This window comes from Serinus canaria, chromosome 9 (assembly GCF_022539315.1).
Source record: "Serinus canaria isolate serCan28SL12 chromosome 9, serCan2020, whole genome shotgun sequence".
In the NCBI taxonomy this organism is placed as follows: domain Eukaryota; kingdom Metazoa; phylum Chordata; class Aves; order Passeriformes; family Fringillidae; genus Serinus; species Serinus canaria.
The window spans coordinates 15,952,753-15,977,188 of record NC_066323.1 but is presented as its reverse complement, the minus strand read 5'-3'; the positions used below and the strand labels follow the sequence as shown (position 1 = coordinate 15,977,188).

Genomic DNA, 24,436 nt, shown 5'->3' with positions numbered 1-24,436 from the left:
CATCCCACACCCCTTGTCCCACATCCTGCACCTGCAGGGGAAGCAGAGGCTTCACTGGGGCTGCCCCACCTGTTCCTGCCCTGCCCCAGAGGGAGGGAGAGGGAGGGAAGGAGAGAAGGAGGAGGCTTGTTCCAGCCTCGACTGGTAAATCCCAACTCCTTCACACAAGAATTAACATAACATTTTATTTAGGAGTCAGTATTTAGATGCTAACTGAAATGCAACCAAAATGCACACATTGTATTGTGAAAAAAAATAAATCTAGCATTAAAACTGATGTGAGAAGACCTTCAGGGCAACTATTATTTAATTTTGCACTTTAGCTAAAAAATCCCAAACACCTATTCTAATGGTTCCATTTTAAAAGAAAATTGTGATGGAAGTACCACAAAGAAGCTGAGACATATTTTAGCTGCTTTTCATATGCATGAGTAGAGCAATACCTTGCTGTTTAAGTGCAGTAGAAGCTCATTGTAAAAAATACACAAAACTTTAAATTAATAATTTGGATTTAAATTTTGACAAGTACTGAGTACTCTTCAGCAGCACAGCTACATATTTGTCTCATGCCTAGGTTTCCTCTGTATTGGGTCAGTTAAAAATCACAAGCCCAGCTTGTAATATCTCTAGCTTTAGTTGTGAATACAAAACATATTATAGTCTTTGTATGCCTTGTAAACATTGTGGTCACCCTGTAATTAGTGAATGCTGGGAATGTAAATTGTTACCATTATGGCTATAATTATTTTTGAATAATTATAGCCATAATGGTAACAATTGCACCTAGACACAGTACTTCCCCAATGAATTGACATTATCATGCTTTAGTTGGCAAATGTGCATCTGAAAGTGAATACTCTGCGAGCATAAACAAAGCATCTGTGCTCTTCTATTATTCTCAGCTTAAAGTTGCCATTTTTTCCCAGCAGTAGTGCACAAGAGTTCAAAGAGTCAGCAAACACTCTGCAGTTGTGGGGCACAGTAGCAGAGCTGGGTTTCTGATTCTGCAGTTGATGAATTTTGCTGCTGAGAAATGAGCACCTTATAAATCAAGATCCCCTCTTCCATATCTGATCACAGCAGTCTTTCCTTTAGCTTCCATTATATGAAAGAAATAGAGTCATTGCAGGTAGATGGAGAACTCTGTGGACTGAAGCAGTCCTTCATCCAGTTGATTACTAGGGTAATGTTAGTAAAAAATAAATTGTGCTAGCAAGAGAATTTGTGTGTGTTACACAGCACGAACCCATGTCAGCACTCAGTACTGTCAATCTGTGCTACATGCACTCCTTGGTGAATCTCAGCCTAGAACTAGCACCAGACTCTAGTGATTCTGCTGTTTTGGCTTTTATCATGCACAAGGATATGCAAAGAAAGAATCAACTTCTGTCATCCTTGCCCTCTGGACCAAAGGGAAAAATTATCCCTGTTAAAGATCTCAGAGGACACAAAGTCCCAGATTTCTATTCAAAGGGACTATCTAACTACTGTGCTAATTGCCACTCTTAGAATTTTCTCCGTCCCTCTTTTCTCCTCTAATTTTTAAAGTTCTGAAAGTCTGTTGTGTATTTTGGACATAGAATAGCAAAACATACTAAACAATTCATGGCACAGTGGCAACCCTTTTCCTCCCCCTGTGTGTACATGCCAAGAGTTCCTCTTGAGCCAGTGCAATGCCTCAGAGATCTCTCTCTCTGTGCTCCTGGAGCCAAGGTTATGGTTGGTCCTTTTTGATACTTGATCTTTTTCTTCTTCCAAAAAATGTGTCCACAGTGTGGGAACAGTCCCATGCTGCTTGCTCTGTAATCAGAGCCCCATGGGGCCTTGGGCTGGACTTTCCATACACTATTTATTACTTTGGATGGTAGCTTCTATTTTTGCCTGAGAAGATATTCACTAAACGGAACTTAATTACTCCTTATGTTTAGCCATCACATTTATTAAGGGTTGGGATTGTCACTGGATACAAAACCTGCTTAATGTTGGCCACTAGGATCTACCACAATATTGCCTGTGGTGTGTCCAAGAGTCACAGTTATTTGTTGGTAGACAATATGCATGGAACAAAGGCTGTTCCTGCCCCAAGGATTCATAAGTTCAGTGTAATAGATGAGAAAGTAAGAGATTGCAGATGGAAGTATATTGGTAAGGGTATGACTCTCAATTAAGGAATTATGGTTTGGTTCTTGTGAAATTAATAAGTGCAAAAAAACTATTTGGGGTGCAATCTGCTGTATCTATGACAGTGATTTTGCATCATTTATGTGTCACTGATTCAATGAAATTCATTTGAATGTCTAAAAGTGGAAAACCAGGTATATTTTTCTAAGGACACTTTAAAAATGATGTCTTTCTCACAAATGGCCCTGTCATGGAGAAATCTTCAGTGTCGGCAAAGAAAAAGGAATGTAGGCATAGACTGAATCTTGTGGATGCTGGCTTTGCAAATGGCAGGGAGACAGGAAATCCTCTGGGTCCTGCCTGGGAGGATGGACAGGCATGGAAGAGCCCACAATGGGGTACAGAGAGAAGCCCGTGGCACAGGCACTTCACTGACGGGACAGGGGCCGATTTTACCTTGAGATGATGTCTGGATTTGACCAGTGTGTGTGTCCTGGGAGTATTTAGAAGCCTGAATGCAGAGCCATAGGACATTACTTTCTTGTTCAGACAGAATGTTCATGAGAGTCAGGGATCTGTCACCCTGACTGCTGCCACGTTGAAAGATGTGCCAGGGCATGAGGCATGAACTGTGTCCTGCAGTGTCACACAGCCCTCTGAGGACTTTGCACTGTTAGAATTTTGGATTTATGTGATTTGTGCCTTTCTAAAGTGCAGCAGAACCCTGTGCCCACAAGAGGGTGCGGTTGGATTACTTTCCACAGTTCTGGGTTTTTCCTGCAAAGACAAATCTCTTGCACACGAGAAAGCAAAATTCTGCTGTCGACAGTCCAGCAAAATACGCCGTCAACATTTTGGATGAGAGCAAAAACAAGAATGTTAATGCTTTGGGGAAGGCTCCACATTGCATTGTGTTGAGTTTCAGCTTGAATCTGGCCTTACCTAATCAGTGCATGGGTCCAGAGCAGTGCAAATGATTTCTAAATATGCAAATTGCAAATAGAGAATGCTTATTAAAAAAGTAGACCACATTTTTTAAAAAAGGAAAATAAAATGCAAACCTTGAAGTAGATGGAATAGTCACATCCACTATCCCTCCCCTCCAAGGTACACCTGACTGATTGGCATGAGAAGCAAATGTGTCCAAGCTGTCTTTTGCTGGCAGACTAGCCTGTTATTGCTGTCCCAGCACCTTTTTTTTCTCACTCAGCTGGGTTGGTCATGCAGCAGGAGCAGGCCAGTGCATGGCTTTGCCAGGAGTCTGGTTTAAGTGTGGCCCCACACTGCTGGAGCAGCCTCTGTCCCACAGCTGAGGGGATCTGAGCGTGCACTGCTGTCACCATGGGTGCTAAAGCCCAAGGTGGCTTTGGTGACTCTCCCTCTCCATAAGGGTCATAGCATGGGGTTTAGGCATAAAATAAGTGTGTCACAGGGAGGAAGTAATGAGTGAAAGCAGGTCAGCTGTTTAAAAAGTAACCCCACAGCAAGAGGGTGTCAGGTGTGGGAACAGAGACACTGGTCTGAGCATCGCACCTCGACTCTGTCATCCTGCCTCGCCCTGGAGTGCCTGCATAGTTGCCACTATTTCAGGTGGGATGGAAGAGAGGAGAAGAAAGAGTATTCCATTCCTTTACCCTGATATTTTATTCCTGCATGAGCTTTGTGAGCTTGTCAGCAGAGAACAGAAAGAGGTAAGCTCCGTGACAGAATTTGTTGAAACCTTTCAAATGTGATGATATTTCTGACAAAGGATGAAATAACAGGCATTCATGAGGTTTTCATTTGCATGCTCAACACTTTTTTACTCTCCTTACCTAGTTGTTTCTCAGATTTGGAGTCACAGTTTCTTGAACAGACATAGGACAGACATGAGAAGATCTCACCTGTGTGGTCAGAGGTTTCAGGGGGTTGCTTTGTCATGCCTGGTTTTGGCAGAGTTGAGATGGTGTGTTTCAACACTTTGATAAACAGTCAGTTCAGAGAGATTTATGGGGACAGATGTTGCAGCCAATGCAGCACAATGAAGGTGGTTGTTCCATGGAATTTGAGGTACCCTCCAGAACACCTGGAAGTTGATGCCAACTCTGTGTATCTGAGTTTTAGTGCTTGAATGTGGGGCCAGCAGCCAAGCATGGCCTCTGCACTCTTTCTTTTGAGAGTCAGATTTGAACATGGGTGTACAGAGTGGGATCCACAGGAGCTAGTAACTAATATTTCCAGTAAGACACTCATGCAGGTCAATGACAGAGAGAGATACAGCCTTGAAAGTCTCATGCCACCATTGATCAGCTGTGCCTGAGCTGTGATTCTTGCAGCTCGCTGAATCAGTGAGACCACTGTGTGTACTGCCTAATGCAGAAACTGAAAATTATCTGGAAGTTCTTCATCTCATTTTTAGCTGCTCTTACAGCACTGTACATGGTTCTACTAAAAATAGGTAATAGCCAATGCTAAACAAATATATAATGTAGTTTGTGTGAAATAATTTCAGTCCAAACATCAATAAGTTGCCTATAATATAACTTGGTAGCATTGGTTGCATTCCTTCCTCTTCAGGGAATCTCTCTTTAAGGCATATGTAATAAATTTACTTGTTCTCTTCTAAAACTTGTAAATTCACTTCAAAACTTGTTCTGAGACTTTTGTATGCAAACAATTAGTTTTGCCACAGTCCCAGAACAATAGCACTTGCTAAGTTTATTTCAAATGGTCTTGCAACCACTCTTGAAGACATTGTGCCTTGGTTAAAATTTTATTTTAAAAAAACCTAGAAGCATGCAATTTCCTTTTCCCCCACCCCCTTTTCTGTGTGTATTTATGTTTAACTCAGGGCAAGAATTTTGTAATATTCTTAAAGGAAAAGATAGAAATAAAAAATGGCATGAATTCATGAAAGCATGGGTTTATATATAGGCATTCTCTGTAAATGAACCAAACATTCTGTATCCTAGGTAGAACAACCTTATTTGTCTGCTCATACGCATTTCAGTTTCCTCCACACACTCCCACTTGTCCTCCTTTTTGAGCTGAGTGTTTTGTACCACGTTTCTGTTGGAACTGCGTGTGCCTGACGCATAGAACACCCCACAGCAGCCAGGTTGTCCCCACCGTGTGCGTTGAGTCACAACCATCCAGGTTTTGTTCTCATGGCTGTCACCACCCCACCAGCCTCTCTCGGTGTTTGTGTAGCCTTATACAGGATATTGCACTGACTGTACCTGTATAGTATCTCGTCTGTATACTGTATGCACATAAATATGTATATTCACCCATGTATGTATGTATAGGACGTTTCTCTATCTCTGTATATGTACGTGTGTTTGTTCATAGTCTTTCACTAGAAATGTGTGGCTATTCATATACATTATGTGTATGTCAATTAAAAAAAAAGGTATGAATGCCAGCACCCACTTTTGATAACCTACTTTTATTCTCATTTTGTCTTGTTAAAACAATGAAAATAAAAACATCATGTATTTTAAATGAGAACTTTAAAAGATTATTCTTTTTACTAATTTTTAAGGTTTCTAGTTTTTCAGATCCAAAATGGGAAATATATTGGTGTTTCTCCTGACAGTTTTCTGTAGTTGAAAAATATCTGTAAACAGCTCAGTCTGTGTAGTTTTGGCTGTCTGTATCTTATGCAGATCAAGTGCTCCAAGGTTTAGAAATGCCCTAAACCAGCTGGACTCTTGTGTTGCAGATCCCAGCTCTATTCACATAAGGGAATTGCTGTCAGTCTGGGGATGACTCACATGCATAACACCTTACATGAATAGATACTGGATATAGAAGGGCCTCAGGCTGGAAAGAAAGTTTGTCCAGTTCAGGTGAGCATTAGGAATGGATAAAAATACCCAACCTTGTAAGTGGATTTTATGGGAGCATTGCAGACTATTTGTCAGACCTCTCACCCATTGCAGTTCACAGCAACATATAATTGCCAATTGATTAGGCATTTATTAAAACAGCTAGCTATCATTTATTAGCCCTTTGTAAAATGAACAACATAACTGTATGTAGGCTTAGTTATCTCACCTTGAGGCAGCAAAGCACTGGCTTATCTTAAATAGCAAAATATTTCTGTTAGTCAGGATGACTGATACACTTTTTCCAGTTGAGCATATGTTTAGGTTATCCATTGAATTGAAGCTGAAATGATAATCATCTGTGTTTCTCTATGAGACCTATGAGTGATAAATTTTCTCCCTTTACAGTTAATTTTATCATTGTATTAGCTTGTCCAGCTGGACCAGTCTCATTGTGCAATAAGTTGCTGCAGCAGCCTGGCAGCAGCTACTCAGAACAATCTCAGAAAATGGATCTTAATGCAGGAAATACTGAGAACCTTGTAGGGTGATGGATTCACTGTACGGAAGACCCTTCACCCCAACTAGAATTGCATAATAGGAAATCCTTTTCATTTGGAATTCAAAGTTACAGGGTTAAATTCTGACATCACGCCCATCAACAGCAAATTCCCATTTTACTCCTAAGCTGTAACTAGAATGTCCAAGGAATGCTTTCCCTCAACAAAACATAGGAGAAAGGACAAATTCCACTGACTGAGACAGGAGTTGATGGGCCAGTGGCCTGCTCTTAAGCCTTCACAAGTCAGTGGCAGTTAGTGGACTCTTGGATTTGCTTGGCCCTTCTCTTTTTTTATAGTCTGGAAAAGCACATTTGCTATCTGGTGTTTCTGATCACAGTTGTATAATTCACAATAGGAAAAAAAATGAGAAAAGACAACACCAATATGCACTTTTAAAATTAACATTGGTCAGATCATGGTTCTTGGCACCAAACTTTAAAACACAATCAGAGAAAAGCAGCACTGTTTTTACTGTTTGAGTTTGCTTATGTTACAGATGATATATGTCCATAGGTTAAGAAGAAGCTCAATGTTTTCTTTGTCCTGCACTGTCATTAGCCATTCCTTTTAAGCTGGATATTTAAATTTTCTTCCTGCTCTAGAGATCTGAATTTGAGCACAGCCATGCTGCTGGCATAGGCTAGGCTGAGTTTGCCAGACCACTCCATGGTTGAGGAGCTGCTGCTCTGGTTTATTGTGTTAGTGCTGATTCACACGCTCTGTCAGCCAGCACCATCCCTTCAGAGATTCATTCCTTTTAAACAGAAAACAGAAGCAAGGTACAGGGAATCTCTGAACCCAATGAATCCCATTTTCTAAAGCCCACAGATACCAGGCTGACTCTCTTGCTTTATCTCAGCCATTCTCTGTGCCAGGAAATCCTGTCTCTATTAGATTTGGCTACTGTATAGTTTAACCATTCCTGATATAAATCAAACTGCATGATGTTGCTGTGAGGTAGCATCAGATGTGGTATCTCATATTGAAGCAGGCTCTTACATATTTGTGTTCTTCAGAAACTCTCAGTATGGTTCATAACTTTGGCAACTGTTGTTTAATTGCACTTCAAATGGGAGTTAGAAATAAATGATTAATGAAGATATCTGTCTTTTAATAATGTTTTTGCACATTTTTAAAAGGAAGTTGTGACCACCTACAAGAGTATGATCCTCTCTGAACATTTGGTGTTGATTTTTAGTCATGTTTTCCTGAATATTTTTCCCTCCATACAATCAGTACAATATTTGAGAAATGGCATTTTCTCTAAGAAAATGATTCTTGACTCAGTTTCACTATCAAAAATGTAGAAATGTAAGAGCATACTTCAAAATTTCTTGTAAGTAAAGCAGCTTTAAAGTAAAGCAGCTTTCAGTACTGAGGCATTTTCCCTCCATACATTATTTTGCTAATTTTATATTTCTTTAATTTTAAAATTATTTTTTGGCCATTTTCCTGAAAATGTTAGAGAAATATAAGGACTTAGGAGCTTTGCTGGTAAATTGGTGTGGTGAAGTTCTTCATCTGTTGCAGCAACAAAAGTTAGCTAAATCTTGGGTTCAAATACTGACTTCAGTAAAAATAGTGCTGAAGGTCATGTGCTTCTTTATAGTTTGGAAACAATGAGGTTCAATAAAATGGGGAAACTAATGGAATTTTTGATGTCTCCACATGTCACATTTTTATAACTTTAGGACAGGTTTCAATGTCCTCTTTCTTGCAGTTCTTAGGTCTTGCAAAGTTATGGTCTTGTTTCCACTCACTTTCATTATTCCATTCTCAATTTTTGAGCCCTTCTTGGTCCAAGCAGTATCCAGAGCATGCACCCTGCTGCCTTCAGCTCCCTTGTACATGAGAGCTTTTGCAGCCCACAGGGACTCTGTGGATGCAGAGGAGGAAAGGACCTTGCCTGCAGCAGCTCTTACTGCTCCACACCACCTCTCAGTGCAGTGGAGGGGCTGTTCATCTCTGCATGAGATTTAGGATCTGGCAGCTTTTCAAGGCTGCCATGACTGAGAGTGAGAAACTCTAACTGCAGCTGGGTTGTGCTGTGGGCACGGCCACCCAGCCATGGGCAGGGCCAGCTGCAGTGGCCATTGGGTCACAGCTTACATCACCCTGCTGGGTGAAGTCTGGCTCATGAGCAGTTGTGGCACACATGCCCCAGAGCAGCACCTTCCAGCAAGGGGAAATGCTGGAGAGAATGGGTTAGTAATGCCCCAAAGAAATCTGGGACATGAGAGTGTTACCCTGCAGCTGCTGCACTGCAAAATGCAGTACATAGGAGAACTATGTATCACTGAACTCTAGAAAAGTGCCTGTCCTTTGTCCCTCCTGTGACTGACCTAATACAATATTGGATTTTCCTTTCTATTTTACAGTGAATGACAGGAAGTGTAATGGTGGGTTGCTTGAGTTCTGCATTTATTCCTTAGCAAAGGCATAGGTGAAGTTTGGATTTTAATGAGTGATTTCAATAGGAATGCACTTTGTGATGATCCACTGAGATTCATGAGATGACTTTCCTCAGTATCCCCAATATTAGTTAATTTACAGGCTCTTCTTTTGAAAGCATTTACAGAGTGTGAGTACATTTTGGGCAGTTGTTTGGTGTTAAAAAAAAAGAGTTTAGATGAAAAGATTATGCTTCCAAGTGAGATAATAACGCAGGGTCAGAAAGATCTGTAGCTAGACTGACTGCCAGTGTGAAAATGGAAAGCAGAACATTGAATTTGTCACCTAAAATTTGCTTTATTAGTAGCCTCAGCAATAAGGGCTGATAAATCTAAGGGCTACTGGAAAACTTGAGGGATAGGAGTATGTGCAGGGCTGGTTCTGAGTAAAGTAACTGTGACATTTAGTAATTGAAAGCAATGAATCATGAAACTGGAGGTCTGGAACCAGAGGTGCTGAAGGTTTACTAATAGTTTGTTAATTTAATTTTAGGATCAGTGTTAATTGCTCATAATCTTGAATCTTTGGGAGTTTCTGGAATTCCAAATAATCTTGTCAGTCATTTTGAAGGGGTGGATTAGTCAGGCCATAGAGCACAACACAATATAGTCAAGTCTTTAGTGACTTGTAAGTTTGAAAAAAGGTGCCCAGAGTTTTTTTTACAGTACTGCATCATGTAATTACATTGAGTGATAGTGCAGTTTTTGCAGGGACTCTAGTTTTACAGCTTTTTCAGGGACTCTTGTTTTCATTTTTTTTTTTCTGTAGTAGTATCATTTGAAATAAATCATCTTTCCAGGAGTTAAGAAATTCAGAATAATGTAAATCAAAACCTTAAAGACAGCAATACAAATGTTATAAGACTCCTAAAATGTGTTGCATATGCTGTTTCGTAGGTTGAAATAACAGGTGCCAGTGAATGCTTTTAATGTTAAATATATACAGGGTAAGATTATAAAGTGTTCAATCCTACACATTTTGTTGAAATAAAAACTAGTGTGATGGGGAAATTCTTTCCCATGTTCCTAGAGGGAAAATAAAGATTGATCTTGTGTCCCTTGAAAAGAAGAATTTGTAAAAAGTCAGAAAGGGCAGATTGTGTAGTGCTTAACACCTCGTGTGTGCACTTGTGCTTGCGATGTGACTACATAAATGCACAGGATCCTTCTAAAGTGGCTGCCAGCATCAGAGGAAAGCTTCTAGAAAACACTTGAGGCACTCCTAGGGAGGAATTTGCAGTTCTGCTGTCCACTCTCCCCAGGGAGCCTTCCTAGGCACTCCAAACTGGATGGAGAGTGTCTGCTTCCACAGCTCACCTTGTACATCCTGTGTGTTCCTGAACAGACTGTTACTTTAATCACCTTGTATTAATAATCAATTGTTGTTTTGACTTTGACAGTAACAGGAGAATGAGTTAGCAGTACTGAGCTGTATGAACAAGTAACTGTTCTGGGCCAAATTATGCTGTCTTTCATGGCAATATTCCTCCAGAATGCCTCTCTCAGACAGAGGGGAGTGACTGCAAATTTAGCTTGTAGTTCCATCCTGACTTATGGACTTTTACAGGCATTGGAAGTAACATTCAACAGCAATGCAATGGTTCTAGCTCACTGTTAGCAAAGGAAATCTTGTCCTACATAATTTTCCTAGTGCTCTTCTGAAGTATTTTAAAGTCATTTTTATTGAGGTTATTTTTACTGTTTGTTTAAGCAAACTATAGTCAAATTCTTGGACCCATGAGGTCAGACAGTAAATTCCTGTTGGCTTCAAATGGGTGAGGATCTCTCTGCTCAGATTTTCTGAAACCTGATTCTGGCTGAACTCCTTCCTGCCTTGGACAACTCCCCTTTTGTGAACGTGTGCTAAGAGGACCTGCCTGTCAAGCCGAGTATCAGATAGCGAAGTCACTGTTGCTGCTTAACATAGCCTCCAGCGCTTGCCCCGGGCACAGGACTGCCTTCTAGGAGTGGGATTTCACACCTTCCCAGTGGAATTGCCTTACCTGGCCAGAGGGCTGGGAGCCATCTGCACCAGAGAAAGCGCCGTCAAGAGTTTCAGTGGCAAACAGAGTTTGGAAACTCCTGTCTGAGAACAGGCGTGAGGGAGGGAGTGAGTACCTTTTCCTCCCAGAGGATGGTAAGTGGCTTTCAGAAAGCCTTTCTTCTTCGTTTTCTGCAGCCTGCCAAAACAAACCAGCATGCTTGGCTCTGCTGAATGATGTGTAGCACTGCACACAGATTGCACTGTTAGAGGCCACTTTGCAGGAGACTCCTCCTGCTGCCTTTTTTTATTTCATTGTATTTTTTGTTAGTGTAAGATCACTTTGCTATAGCCTCACTTCAGCTACTGAGCTTTTATTTTATCTATGTTATGCAGTTCTGACAAAGAAAAGGATATTTTTATACAACAGCCATGATGTGTAATGTAGTTTTCCCCCATTCTTCAGGAGTCAGCCCCTCTTCTCATCCAGCAGGAACAGGAGATGCTCAAGAGGGCCAGAGGCAAACAGCATCTCCCTGAGGCCCATAACCTATGTAATTTCAGCACAAGAAGTGGGAACCTACACTACTAGGAAAAAATTATGAAAATACAACAGAATCATGGGGTCTCCTATTGCCCAGAGCTTCTGATTTCACATCAAATAAACCAACAGCATTAAAACAAGGCAAGCAAAGAATTTAACAGCCAGGATGTCATGAAACAGAAAGGGTATGTGCTGTTGTTTAAAGCCCTCATGTAAACTATAGTGGAAGATATTTTTTTAGGTCATTAAAAGTTCAAACACTATAAAATAACACCCTGCTCACAGATGTGTCCAGAGCACGATTGTGTGGTCACATCAAATATTAGAAAGGGTTCCTTTAAAATGAATGAAAATTGTCAACATTTTCAAACTCAGTGGCTGCTAACAGACCTGTGTACAATATTTCAGGTACTTCTTCTCCCACATGGCATTTTTAGCAGCACATATTTTCACAGGCACTCATGAAAAATTATAATCACCTTCAATGAACACCTCAGCACTGGGAATTAGCATGGCTTTATCCTCCTACCACAATTCACCCCAAGGGCCTGACTTTGAAGGAGCAGAGTTGCTCCTGGCACTTGCTCTCCTCTTGTCTCCTGCCTGCCCAGTGTTCAGGGCTAAGGTTACCTAGGGCTTGGCTCGAGACAAGGGGATATGTGTGGGACTTATGTAGCACAAATTGTCTTTTTACTAAGAGAGAGCATTATCTGTCCATGTATTTATGTAGCTATTTATGTAACACATGAATAAGTTAAATTTTTCACAGCTAAGAGAGTCCCAGGCCTGGTGCTGAGAATATTTCACTCTATACTTTTAGTTCTGCTCATGGATTTTTCTTTTCCCAGCTATCATGTTTTTCATTTGGAAAGGCTATGCTACATGGGATCATTTGGTTTGTATGTAACTTACAGGTATCACAATATCTTTTTTCTGTGTCATTCATGTGCTCAGGAACCTGCACAGCCCTGCTTGGGGCCTGTCCTGATGCATTTTTCCTGGTGCCCCTTTCAGTAATAATAATCCAGTTCTTGAAGGGCCCAAGAGTCTGACCTCATAGTGTGGATATTCATCCATAAAAAGACACAAGATATTTTCTATACCTGGTGAAAACAGCTAACCTGTGTGTAAAGTTGTGTCCATCAGTAGTTGCTTAATTGTATCATTGGGTAATATTTTATTCTTTTCCTGTTTGTAACTATGACTCTCTCTGCCAAACCAAACTATCCTGCTTGGTTACCAACAAAGAAAGAACCAGGTTCATTTACATTTCTCTTTCTTGCTGCAAACACCCATGTTTTGAGCACTTTAGTGGAAGTGATGGTGCAGTGTGTCACAACACAATGAGGTCCAGCAGTGTCCAGCAGTCAGGGGTGGGGGTGCCCTGGGCTGGGCAATAGAAAACAGAAATAGTCCTCTGTGACACCAGGGGCTTCCTGACAGTGGGAGTCACTGTCTGTTCTCCAAAGCCTGTTCTGAGTTTTCCCTGGGATTATGTGCTTTTCCCAGTAAATTCTGATGTGGCAGAGAGCTATGACATGTACTGACCTCTGGCTTCTAGTCCTGGCCTCTAAGAGTGATTGAACTGGACCCCTTCTGCCCATCAAACCTCTGCTCCAAGACAGCTCTGTGGTCTAGCTCAGGGCAATCTAATTTAAGCAATACTTGTATTTGGAAACCAATGGGACTGCTAATTATCTTTCTGGAATAATATGAAATTTCAAACCAATGAGATATGAGATCAGGCCCACTGCTAATGTAGGCACACACAAAAATGTACCATTTTCACTTTGCAGAGAAGGGAACTACTTTGTCTAGCTTGTTTCTTTGACCTTCATAAAGCACTAAAACACCCACCAGAAGGGATCTTTTTTCACTTTGAAGGATTTTAATTTTGCATTGTTTTGAGGATATGTAAAAGTTGTTTTATCTTAGTTGAAGATGAGTTTATTACTTGTTCCATGGCACTACCAACATAGAACCCAAGAGTACATAAAAATCTTAATAATGTTTACTTCCAATGTTTTGGGAATAAAAAATAGAAAACTTAGAGAAAATAGTAAAAGTAAGGTGAGGTGACCTTAGACAGGTTTCTTCTAAAGATAGCGAGGTCAGTGATTAAAACTGTGTGGAAAAGCTCAGTTTTGTACAGTGGAAGGAGTTTCTTACTTTTTGTTGTTGATGTTCAAGTTTGGTGCAAGCATTTGCTTTGGAGAAGATTTTTGAAGGAAAACTAGAGACTGATGACTAATCTAAGGGTGAGTGTGTTTACCAAGAACTTGTCAGACATCCTGGGTTACTCTTGCACTCAGTCACATACAGGTGAGAGAATTTATCCAACCACCCTATATTCCTGTATGCTTCCTACACATCCAGTCATCACACAGCTTTTACTGCCTGCTTAGGAGCAAGGAATTGAGCCTACCGCCAACAGCTTCTTGGTGAGTGTCCAAACTTCTGGGCCTTTGCCTGGTGTTTTTCTTCACTCTCTTGCTCTACCTGATTGAAAAAAAAAATTTTATAAAAGGTGTCTTATACCTTGAATAATCTAATGAGTAAAAATTCTATGAAAAAAAAATTGATGTGCAATCAGCAAATTTTGTTATCCAAAGGATATTATGGGATGTAGTACCTAATATACATCCTGGAATCTCCAGGAGGTACCTTCTAGGTATCCTAACTTTCGTTTCCAGCTCTTTCTTCCCTCTTCAGTAAGAACAGGCTTTGGGCCAAGACTCTTTGGTCAGAACCAAGTTTTCCTCTCTGTGCTCTGTCTTGCTGGCTGTTACCTCCAGTGCTGGTGCATTTTGTGCCTGTCTGTGTACATCCACATGTGCAGCGAAGCTCTGACATGCTGCAGTATGTGCACCATTCCTCAAGCACGCAGGGATCTTTCCCAGGAGAGCTGTATAGCTGTAAAAGGTTTTGAATGCTCTACTTTTTTCCATAAATCAGGTTGTAACATCATTATTTTTTGTGTCTCTCACACTGAACAAATTCCTTGTTATGATGTAGCAGGGATATTAACAGCCTGGTGCCTGGCCAGAGGAGCAGGCTAAAGCCAGGAAGGAGGGAGGAGGTGAGAAAAATTAGTGCTAGAACTACGTGTGAGTGCCATCAGGTCAGTCTCTGGGAGGATTAGGCCTAAGACTGCAGTGTTAAACACATTGGCTTTAAACACCTTAGTAGCCCTACTGAAGTCATCGAGGGCTTTCACTGTGATTAACAGCTGGGTTGAGTCCTGGCCTGTGAGCCTCAGCGCCTGTTATTTGTCTAGGAAACACTGAAAATGTACTTAACACTCTGGGATTTCATATCATCAACATGGTTATTGTCATTTCTGTAGTTCTTTGATTTGCCATGGGGATTTCCTCTCAGGTTTGCCCCACAGCTTCCAGTGGCCATGAAACTTTGTTCCTAATATTTTTATTTTGTTGCACTTAAACACTAAACAAGTGGGCACAACTATAAAAAAATACTCTTTAGTATTTAGGCTTATTTTAATATTAAAGCTTTTTCAACATTGTATATGTCCACTTGGAGTATTTTAGCAAATGACTTTGCCCATCCCAGTTCTACATGTTTCCCCTGCACACCCCATTACTCAGTGCAGTTCCAGGGCAGGATTGTGCCAAGTGGACAGTATACCTAAGATGCTGACTTAGCCATCAAACAAAAATAGCATAAAAAAACCCCAAGCAGACTTGAAAACCTGCCTCTAGGAAAGTGGGAAAATTCAAGTTCTTCACAGCAAATGATTCACAAACCATAGCAAAATACGATGGCCAGTACGAAAAAAGGATTTTGGAGCTGCCTACTCTTGGGTATATTTTAGGTGCTGTTTTGCAGGGGTGGCAGAGTGTCTGTGTAACTGATACTTTCTACAACTCCATTTCTATCTTTGGGAAGTTGCAACTGGCATTTTAGAACTCAGCATGTCAAAGTGCTGCTTCTGTCCCCCTGAGTACCTCCTTGAGTGCAGGAGATCAGTCCCACGAGGCACCGTGTGGGCACGGCACTGTGTGTGGCACGGTGGTGAGCGGGGGTGGTGTGGGTGTCACACTCTCACGGGCTCTCACGGGTGCTGCTTGGTGACACTTGGTGGCTGGAGCACACGCGTGCTGTGGGGCTGGCACTGGCACACGCTCTGCCTGTGATGTGATGGGCTGTAAAAGAGAAGGTATTTCCCAGTGCCTACGAGAGGAAATCCGTGCTCAAGCGCTGTTGTCGTCAAGCCTGGCGCAGAAGCCGCTGTGCTGGTGAATATTTGTGTAATGAATTGTGTGCAGACTGTGTCCCTGTCCTTCCCCACGGAGGAGGACCCAGCCAAACTGAAGATACTGCTGTGTAAGTACTGACCCACCACTGGTGAGCAGAGTGGCACGAAATCTGGGTCAGGCAGAGCCTCTCCAAAGATCTGTGGAGCGGAGCCAAGGGGTGGGAGGGGAGCATCTCCAGTTCAGACAGGGAGTTTTGGACCAAGCCTGGTCATCTAAAGAGAGAAAGTCTCTTGGCCATGGCAGATGCTGTGCCTCATGCCCACAGTAAACATTAGATCACACCTGAAATAAAAGATATGTATTCAACTAAAAGAGCAGGCACAGCAGAATTTCTGAGAAAATGGCTCAGCCATTCAGGATGATACATTGCAGATGGGTTACCAGTGTAATTCAAAATTCATAAGAACATTAAAGGACAAAAATCCATGTTATGGCTTAAACTTTTTTTACTCACAGTACTATCTAGTGTATAAGGTAAGCATGGTTTTGTGATAAAAGTCTTTTATCCTCTTTTTCCCCCATTTTTTTCCAAAAAATATTGACATTTCTGTATTCTAATATTTTTTCTGTTTGAGCGCATAATTTTTTATTACTTTTTCTGGTAGGCTTTCTTAAATTTATTCCATTTGCTTTGTTTTCTGCTATGAGTCTGAACATTTGCTTAATCTATTGTCAATAAATGCAAAATAGGCTTCAAGCTGAACACAAAATCTACCGAGATCCAAGGAAGCTGGATCTATAAGGGATTCTGTAGGGGATTCTAGGTAAACCAAGCCCCAGTTCAAGGGTCTTGGTGCATGCCCATGCTTGGCATTCTAAGACTGGTGAAAGAAAGACATATGCATTATAAAGTGTATTCAAATACCCTTAATAATAAAGATACATTTCCCTCATGAACCTCAAATCCTGCCAAAGTATAGCTGTACATGTTCATTTTCATGGCAAGAGCAGAGATGTACCTGGACAGCCCCTGTGAATGTACTGTGTGCATTTACTTACACACAAATCCTTAACTCTTGGGGAAAAAATGTGGGGACATTCAAGACATCACTTCACATATGCAAAGTAAGTGCTCACAGGAAGTATTCTGAGCTGCAGGTATACAGTGATGTCCAAAACCAATGAGCCCTTCCAGAAGAATTTACTATTAGTGATTTCTGTTCCAGTCTAAAGCCTCTGAAGACACATTTTCAATTGTGAACTCCCCACTGAACTCAAATGAAGTCACATTCTCAGCTTCAAAGGGGCTGTGACATGTACTTACAGCTAAACATATGCTAACCTCCCCTTTTGGATCAGGATCATGTTCTCCAGTATTCCACATGCATGAAAACATGGAGTTTCTTAACTCTTGTGTCTTCCAGTTAATGAAATATCACAGAGTAGGATAGGCTAATCCATATAATTTGCATGGAGTTTGCTTAATCATTTTAACAAAATTTAACAGTTATATTTAGCTTGATACTCAGAAATGTTAACACCCTGCTTTTAATGTGACAGATTGGATTTGGAGAGCAATATAAAACATGGGTTTCAGTGTGTAGAATTTTTTATTTCCACAACTTAAGGATATTGTTAAGATCCATGTGCCTTTTTAAGATCTATTGTACCATTTAAAATCCAGCCAGTGCTAGATTGCCAAAACCATTTATCTTTATTAGATTTTAGTGCTCTGGAGAAGTTAAAACTGGGATCTTCTATTATTCTTTCTTTTCTTAAAGAAGTAGTTATAAGTAAAGACTAGCTCTGTTTCTGTTGGCATAGAGATTTTTATTCATAAAATTTGAGTGTTTCAAATAGGAGTAAGTTAACTTTGTAAAGAAAAACCATATTTAATCTATGACCAAGACAATTATTTGTATTTTTTTCCCTCTTTTTTTTTTCTCCCTCCATCCACCTCCCCCAACAGGTGACATGCATGCAGTGGTTGCAAGGGGACCATACGATGCTGGACATGATTGAAAAAAAGCGTTGCCTCTGCAAAGAGATCAAAGCTCGACAGAAATCAGAGAAAGGACTCTGCAAACAGGACAGCATGCCTATTTTGCCAAGTTGGAAAAAGAATGCTGGGACCAAGAAATACAGCCCTCCTCCTTATTCCAAACAACAAACTGTTTTCTGGGACACTGCAATTTGACAGGCCTGTGGAGGATGCCCTCTCCACTGTGTGGCACCAAGCACAGGTAGCCTGCTTTCTCTAAAAGACAAAGGCTCTAATCTAAGACTTGTCTGCAGGTGGTGAACTTCCTAGGAAAAAACACACCAGTACAGTACTCACCTGTCAATCAAGAGAGAGATTTAAATTTCCGACTGGATTAAGGCATACATATTTATCCAGGATTTTTTTGGATCCAGAAGATATCAAAATGTAAATATTTCACCAATATATTGAAAACACCCAAACTAATACACTGTTTAAATATATAAATATATATATATATATAAATTCAAAAATTTATGGAGAATTTTACTATATAATGTTACTGTTATACTGTTTTATTACCTATTTTCTATGTTCTATTCTACTGTTCCCCCCTGCCGCCACCATTTTATTTCTCTGACCTGCCTAGATGTGGCCTCTGTACAAAAGCATGTGGTTGTACGTGTTGTTGGAGAGGACAATGTACAAAACAACTCGGTGCTAGGGCTGTAGAGGATAACTAGAGTCGTACTTGTTAGATGTTCTTAGCTAGGGGGATGGGATGGACAAAAGAGAGAGTTCTGGTGGGAAACAGCAAACCTGCAAGCACTGAAAGTACGAGTGCTCAGTGCAGGTGCCCAGGTTGCATTTAAAATATTAATTGTTCTGCATCTGTTTTCCCATAAGGGTAACCAGATTAATTATCCTTGGTTTTATATGAACCATTCACTAAAATGATTTGGCCAAGGAACTAAATTTTCTGCAGCACGGCCTGCGACAGAATCTCTTCCCTGAAGACGTTCCATTGATTAGCAGAGACCATGGTTCACTGTGACTAAGAATTGTGCAGCCCTTGGCAGAGAGAGGCGGCGGCTCAGCGGGGTGAGGCAGTGCCACTGCAGCCGCCCTCCCCATCCACATTTACCGACGGTCCAGAAAATAAAGGTGACAAAATATGTTTACATGTTTATTATTTTTAAATCCAGCAGCACATCCTTACCTACGCTGTGTCAGATTTCCTCGTGTTGTTTCTGTGGGCTGGATTTCAGACCCCTTGAAAGGCTGTTGGGAAATCCCTCTTGATTTCATGCCGTTTTGAAGCAGGAGCCCATGTAATACATTCTCCCAGCTATGCCGTTTCTTCTTCCTGGCTGCTTCTGGAATTGGCTTGCAATCTTGTATTATATTACATCCATTTTAACAGAATATTATGTCATGACCAAAGAATTATGACCTCCTGGTTTTAACGGGAGAAAGGGATGGCTTATACTGATTATGAGGGTGAAATCTGTACGGTGAAATATCTTCCAAAAGGATCTGTTGAGGACGAGGGAAAATTGTACTGCGGTGGAGTAGGGAGAAAAAAAAGATCTATGGCATATATTTTGTATATTAAAATTTCTATCTATGTGTCTGAAGTTTGGTAGTACAAAATTCCCTCTTTAAAACAATCATTTTAATGTTATATTCACCAAGAAGAAAAGGTGTGTTGTTTGAAACTTCTTATTATATTGGCTTTTCTTTAAAATTATACTGACAGCATTGCCACAGCTGTAATTGCTGATCAAAAAAGACCAAAAATAAAAAGTTTTAGAAGGTTTTTGTAATCTATATTGCTAAAGTTTGAGTTTCAGTAATGTTTTATCAGCAGTAGTTTCTTTTCAGCCTCTGAAATAAAGTTTTTAAATATTTTATAACTAATTAACTAATGTATATTTTGATGTCCGAACTGAGATTTCTGTAAAAGATGAAGTGTGTGTTTATATGTGTGTATGTATATTAGCATTACTGTATATGTATATATGCATATGTGTACACACATATACATGTATATATGCATGTATCTATATATACCCATAGATGTGTGCATACGTATATCCGCATACGTTAAATATTGGTGTGTTAGGAGTATACAAAAGCTGGAATAGGTACAGAGTTGAAATGCAGATTTGAAGACCCCCTCACAGCCAAAACGACAGAAGACATGAAAAAACCCGGAGGCTGTGAGGGAATCTTTGAACATGTTGCATCCCAAGGACACCAACTGTTTATTCTGCTTATTCTCTTTTTTAAAGAAAGAAAATTGCAGAAGAAAAACTCCAGAGATCTCACAAAGTTCCAGAATCTGCTGGAAAGAAGAAGACTTGTTGGTCATGAGAAATCTGTTAAGATAACAGGTTTACTATTCAGCAAGTGTTCATGGTTTTTCTTCCTTGTAATGTGGCAAGAGAAGAATTTCCCATACCCATGTGTGAAATACTTAGCTCAGCCCTTTCCCCCAACTGCACAAAGTCACTGGTGACAAAAAGCAAGCAAGCATTCAGTCAGCTCTGCCAGTCCTTGTCCTCACTGTTTTGCTCCTGGAGCAGCTCCAGGAACGTCGCTGGCAGCGCAGACCCTGGGCACACCTGCCGGGGGAAGGCAGTGTCAGTGTGAGCGGTTCTGTCCTCGCTGGTGTTTGTTCATATCGTGTCCTTTCCATATCAAGGTGTAATAGGAATAATGATCAGGGAATTGAAGCGTTCTTGTCCTAGAGCAGACTGGCTTGTACACTTAGTCCACTGCAAACTCCTTGTTTTGCTTTTATTGCAACACTGTTTATGTTGTCCTTCCAAAATAACTGCCCACGTGCTTCCAGACCTCCATTGTATCCCACGGAAACAATGGCTTTTTGTTTTGAAGTGCAACAACATGAAAAAGTAAAATATAACTTAGCACTTACCTTCAAAGCACTTTAGAAATGTGAAATAAACCTCATGCTTATGAGAGCCGTTTTACTGAGGAGGGACGTGAGGCTCAGGCAGAGTAGTTTCCAAAGGTCAGGGACAGAGCCAGAGCAGGACACAGCCACTGCCCTGTCCCGTGACTGCTGGCCCACCCCATGGCTCCAGTAAAAGGCACATCGTCCTGCCGAGAGCTGCCATCACAACGCTGTCACACATTCCTACATCACCTCTTGTCTCAGCAGCTTCTGTGTCACAGGGTGAATGACAGTGCTTAGTTACACACGGTCATTAAAGCTGTAGTCTGTATAAATATGCAATCTGTATATACATACAGATCACATATATACACACACTTATGGAGACTGTATATATGAAATTGTTTGGTATGCACTTATTTTGCTTTAAACTCCTGAAGTTAAACATTATAGTGTAGCAATTTGTGTAAGGTGCACTGTGATTTCAAGAAAGCACAGTAAAGTCACAGGTCTTGTTATTCTTGCACTAAAAATGTGTTTACGTATATTAGCCAATGTATGTCTACTTTATCGCTCCTTTTGACAAATTAAAGCAAATGGTATCAAATAGTATGGGGTTTTTTGGTTTGGGTTGTTTATTTTTAAGTGGACAATGGCACTATGTTTTTAAATGACAGGGTTTTTAAATAAAATGAAATCATTCTGTGTTCATTCCAATGTAATACATTTACCAATATCTTGAAACTGAATGTCATGTTGCTTTTTTTTATATTTCATTAGACATTGTCAGGTATGTGCCTGAGATTGTGTAGGATTAAGGAGTAGCTAGAGGCTAACTGTAATCATATATTATTAGCCGTTTCTATATACACAGTATAAATACATATTAATTTTCTTTTCATTTTTGTACTTGATTTTTTTAGGTAAGATGTAATTAAATGTACTTTGATACTTCTGAAGTAATAAGATGTTGTTTGAAGATCAATTCTGCTTTCTTTAGTGCATTGACAATATTTTACAATAATTTAGTGCTTATTTATTTGTGCTCCGGTGTAATTCTAATAAAGAGCAATAGTTTAAAATATTTGGCTGTTCATTTTTATTTGATAGTTTAAGTTTAGAGACAGGTTATTCAATAGGGATTAGCCAGAGATTCCTGGGAAGAAAAGTCAAGTCATAGCTGTATATTTATAGCATTCCCTAGGCACATTTCTAATAGTACCATTTGTTGGAGGAAATCAATTAATTGCTTTAATAGGTTAGTATTTGCAAGTCATGCCTCGTTGCATCTAATGCCATGAGTGCCATCCTCAACTAAATCCTTAAGATAAGATTTCTCTGAAGAGAAGATAAACTTTTGTCTAAGCACCTTTCACAGTTTGGAATGGCAGATGCTCACTTCAAAGACACCCCCTTCAAAGATCTCCATTTGCAGAATATCCTCAAATGTGAGAGGGACCGATCACACTCTCCATAAAGCTCTAAAAAGTCTGCTCAAAAGTAAGCATTATCTTCCTGTTTCCAGACAAAAGCTTTAGTTCCATTAGGATGTAAAACCCAGCCCTTGCAGAGGAATTCCACAAGTTTTTTAAAACATCCCCCCTAATATTTTTAAGAAGACATTTTGTAATTTTAGAAGATTTCCAATAACAAGTAACCAAGTAGTTAATAAAGAAGCCAGTAAGAAACAGTAAAGCTCTTGCTGTGGCACTGAGGACTTATTTCTCTCCTTTCATGAAAAAAAAGCTGCCTCTAATATACAAAAAGGTCTTTATCCTTGTCTGTACAGACCTGCATGCAGAAGTGCACCAGGAGGGAGAAGCTTTTGATTGTATTCAGCAGGACCTGCTTCTGGTTGCAAATAATCCAGAAGGTGCTTTCCAAGTGCTTTCCTGCCCCAGGAGTCACCTGCTTTCCCCAAGACACAACCTCTCTCCTCAGCAGCAATCCCATTGACAGGGCCCATATATAGGATGAAGAGCTTTGCTACCCCTTCATGCTCCTCTTCCTCTCCCCAGCCCCTGACACAGATGTTCAGAGTGACTCAACCTCTGAAGCAAAGTCCAGCTTTTTCTCACTGGCCCTATGTTTTGTATGAAGACCCCATATGGATGACTAGAAATTAACACTGTTTTACAGGGATTTCTCCAGCCCTAAAAAAGGAAAAAAGAATTTGTCTGTTTGTCAGTTTCATGCTCTTCAGTGGTATGGTTCACAAAGTTCTGTGTCCTAGCTCATTTCTAAAGGCTTGCCATGGTGCCTTCCAACATTCACCTTACCACATGATATGTCTGACCACTTCTGGACACAGCAGCACCTGAACAGAGAAGGAATTAAATGGAAGCATTGCCAAACGCATCAGGGAGCATAAATATGGGGCAAAATCAGACATTTTCCTATTTGAAATATATGTATTCTCTTTCTTTGCCACTGCAGAAACACTTTTTATATACCATTGTTTTCTAAACAGAAGAGGCTTAAATTAAAAGGAGACAAGACCATAAAAAGCAACAGTTGAGTTTTACACTTGTATTTTCTGTAAGTTTATTTAGAAGTGGAAAGGTGCCTGCAGTGCTCTATCTTGGGTCTCTGCTCCTTTTGCATTTTGAAAGCCATCACAATACCACTGGCTGGAGTTGCTGCTGTTTCTCCCCTGCAGTCACTCAGAGTGACCTCAGCTGGTGCCAGAGTGGCTGAGAAGCAATTAAAGCACAGAGGGGCTTGTCTTGCTGGGGAACAAGTAACCTGCAGTCAGCACAGCAGGGAAGTCAAGCAGCCCTCAGAGGGAAGATGGGCCAACATCTCTCAGATCTATGGCCAGCACTCACAGAGCTGGCAAGGGAATTGCAGGAAACCAAATAAAATTTACAAAACCAGAAGACAACTGAAAAGAAACACTGCTCAAAGGCAAGACTGAACACATTTGGCATTTATTTTCTAAACCTGACAACATCTCTTTTATGGTGCTTTTTCTTTTCCTTTAAAACAAGGTTACACATCTGTCACCTTTTAATTGAGATTTTTGGCACCAGGGTGGTTGATGGTTTCAGTGTTTTCCCCACCTCTCGTATATTTTCATCTTCTTTTGCCTCCTTCTCTCTTTCTGTCTCATCCTTTCTTTCATGATGTGCTTTGGGAAATATATTTGTAGGTACAATACTTCCCATCATCTTTTTTTTCCCCATTAATATTCTCTACCTCCCCTGCTCTCAGCCAGCTCTGTGCTCTCTAAACCCTCATGAAAACATGCGAGGAGAGCAGGAGGATGAACGACCATTGATTTTATTTTAGAAGTTAGGATTTATCAACGCTGTTCTTGGTTTTTACTCAGTAAGTTTCACAGAGGGCTGGGGAAAGACGAACCTGGTGGGAAACACTGAGCTTCAACCTCGGGCACAAAGGTGTCCCTGGGGCAGCAGGGCCAGTCACAGTGACCCTGCAGGGAGCCAGGCAGGGTCCCTTTCCCTTGCACAAGTGACACCACCAGGAGGAATCTCCTGCGGCAGGATCTTGGTGACCATCGCAGCTTGCCGTGTTCGGGAAGCAGGGAACCAGCCCGAGTGTCAGCCCCGGGGGAGAGAGCAGCCTGCACTTCCTCAGCAGTGCTCCTGATTGAATCCTGCTCTCCATGACCTTTCACTTTCTTTGGACGTTAACACCTCTGCAAAGTGGGTGTTAAATGGTGCTGTTAGTGTCTGTAGCGTGGTTTTATATCCACTTGAGAAGTGTAAATGCTTCTGCAAGGTGCAGGGCAATGGAAAATCAGCTTTCCCCAGGCTCCAGCTGGCTGGGGAAATTCAAATTAACTCCTGTGGAATCCAGCTCCTACCAAAGAGCTCTATTCTTT

At 40.8% G+C, this 24,436-nt stretch overlaps 1 protein-coding gene across 2 annotated transcripts in view; it reads left to right on the top strand.

The window, feature by feature from the left end:
* Positions 1-21,643, top strand: part of NYAP2 (neuronal tyrosine-phosphorylated phosphoinositide-3-kinase adaptor 2) — a 127,061-nt gene extending 105,418 nt beyond the window's left edge. For both annotated transcript variants that reach the window (XM_030226890.2, XM_018913056.3), the window contains exon 6: positions 17,658-21,643. In XM_030226890.2, the coding sequence (XP_030082750.2) occupies positions 17,658-17,885 (228 nt within the window). In that variant the 3' untranslated portion in view covers positions 17,886-21,643. The remainder of the gene's footprint in view (positions 1-17,657) is intronic.
* Positions 21,644-24,436: the final 2,793 nt, after the last annotated feature.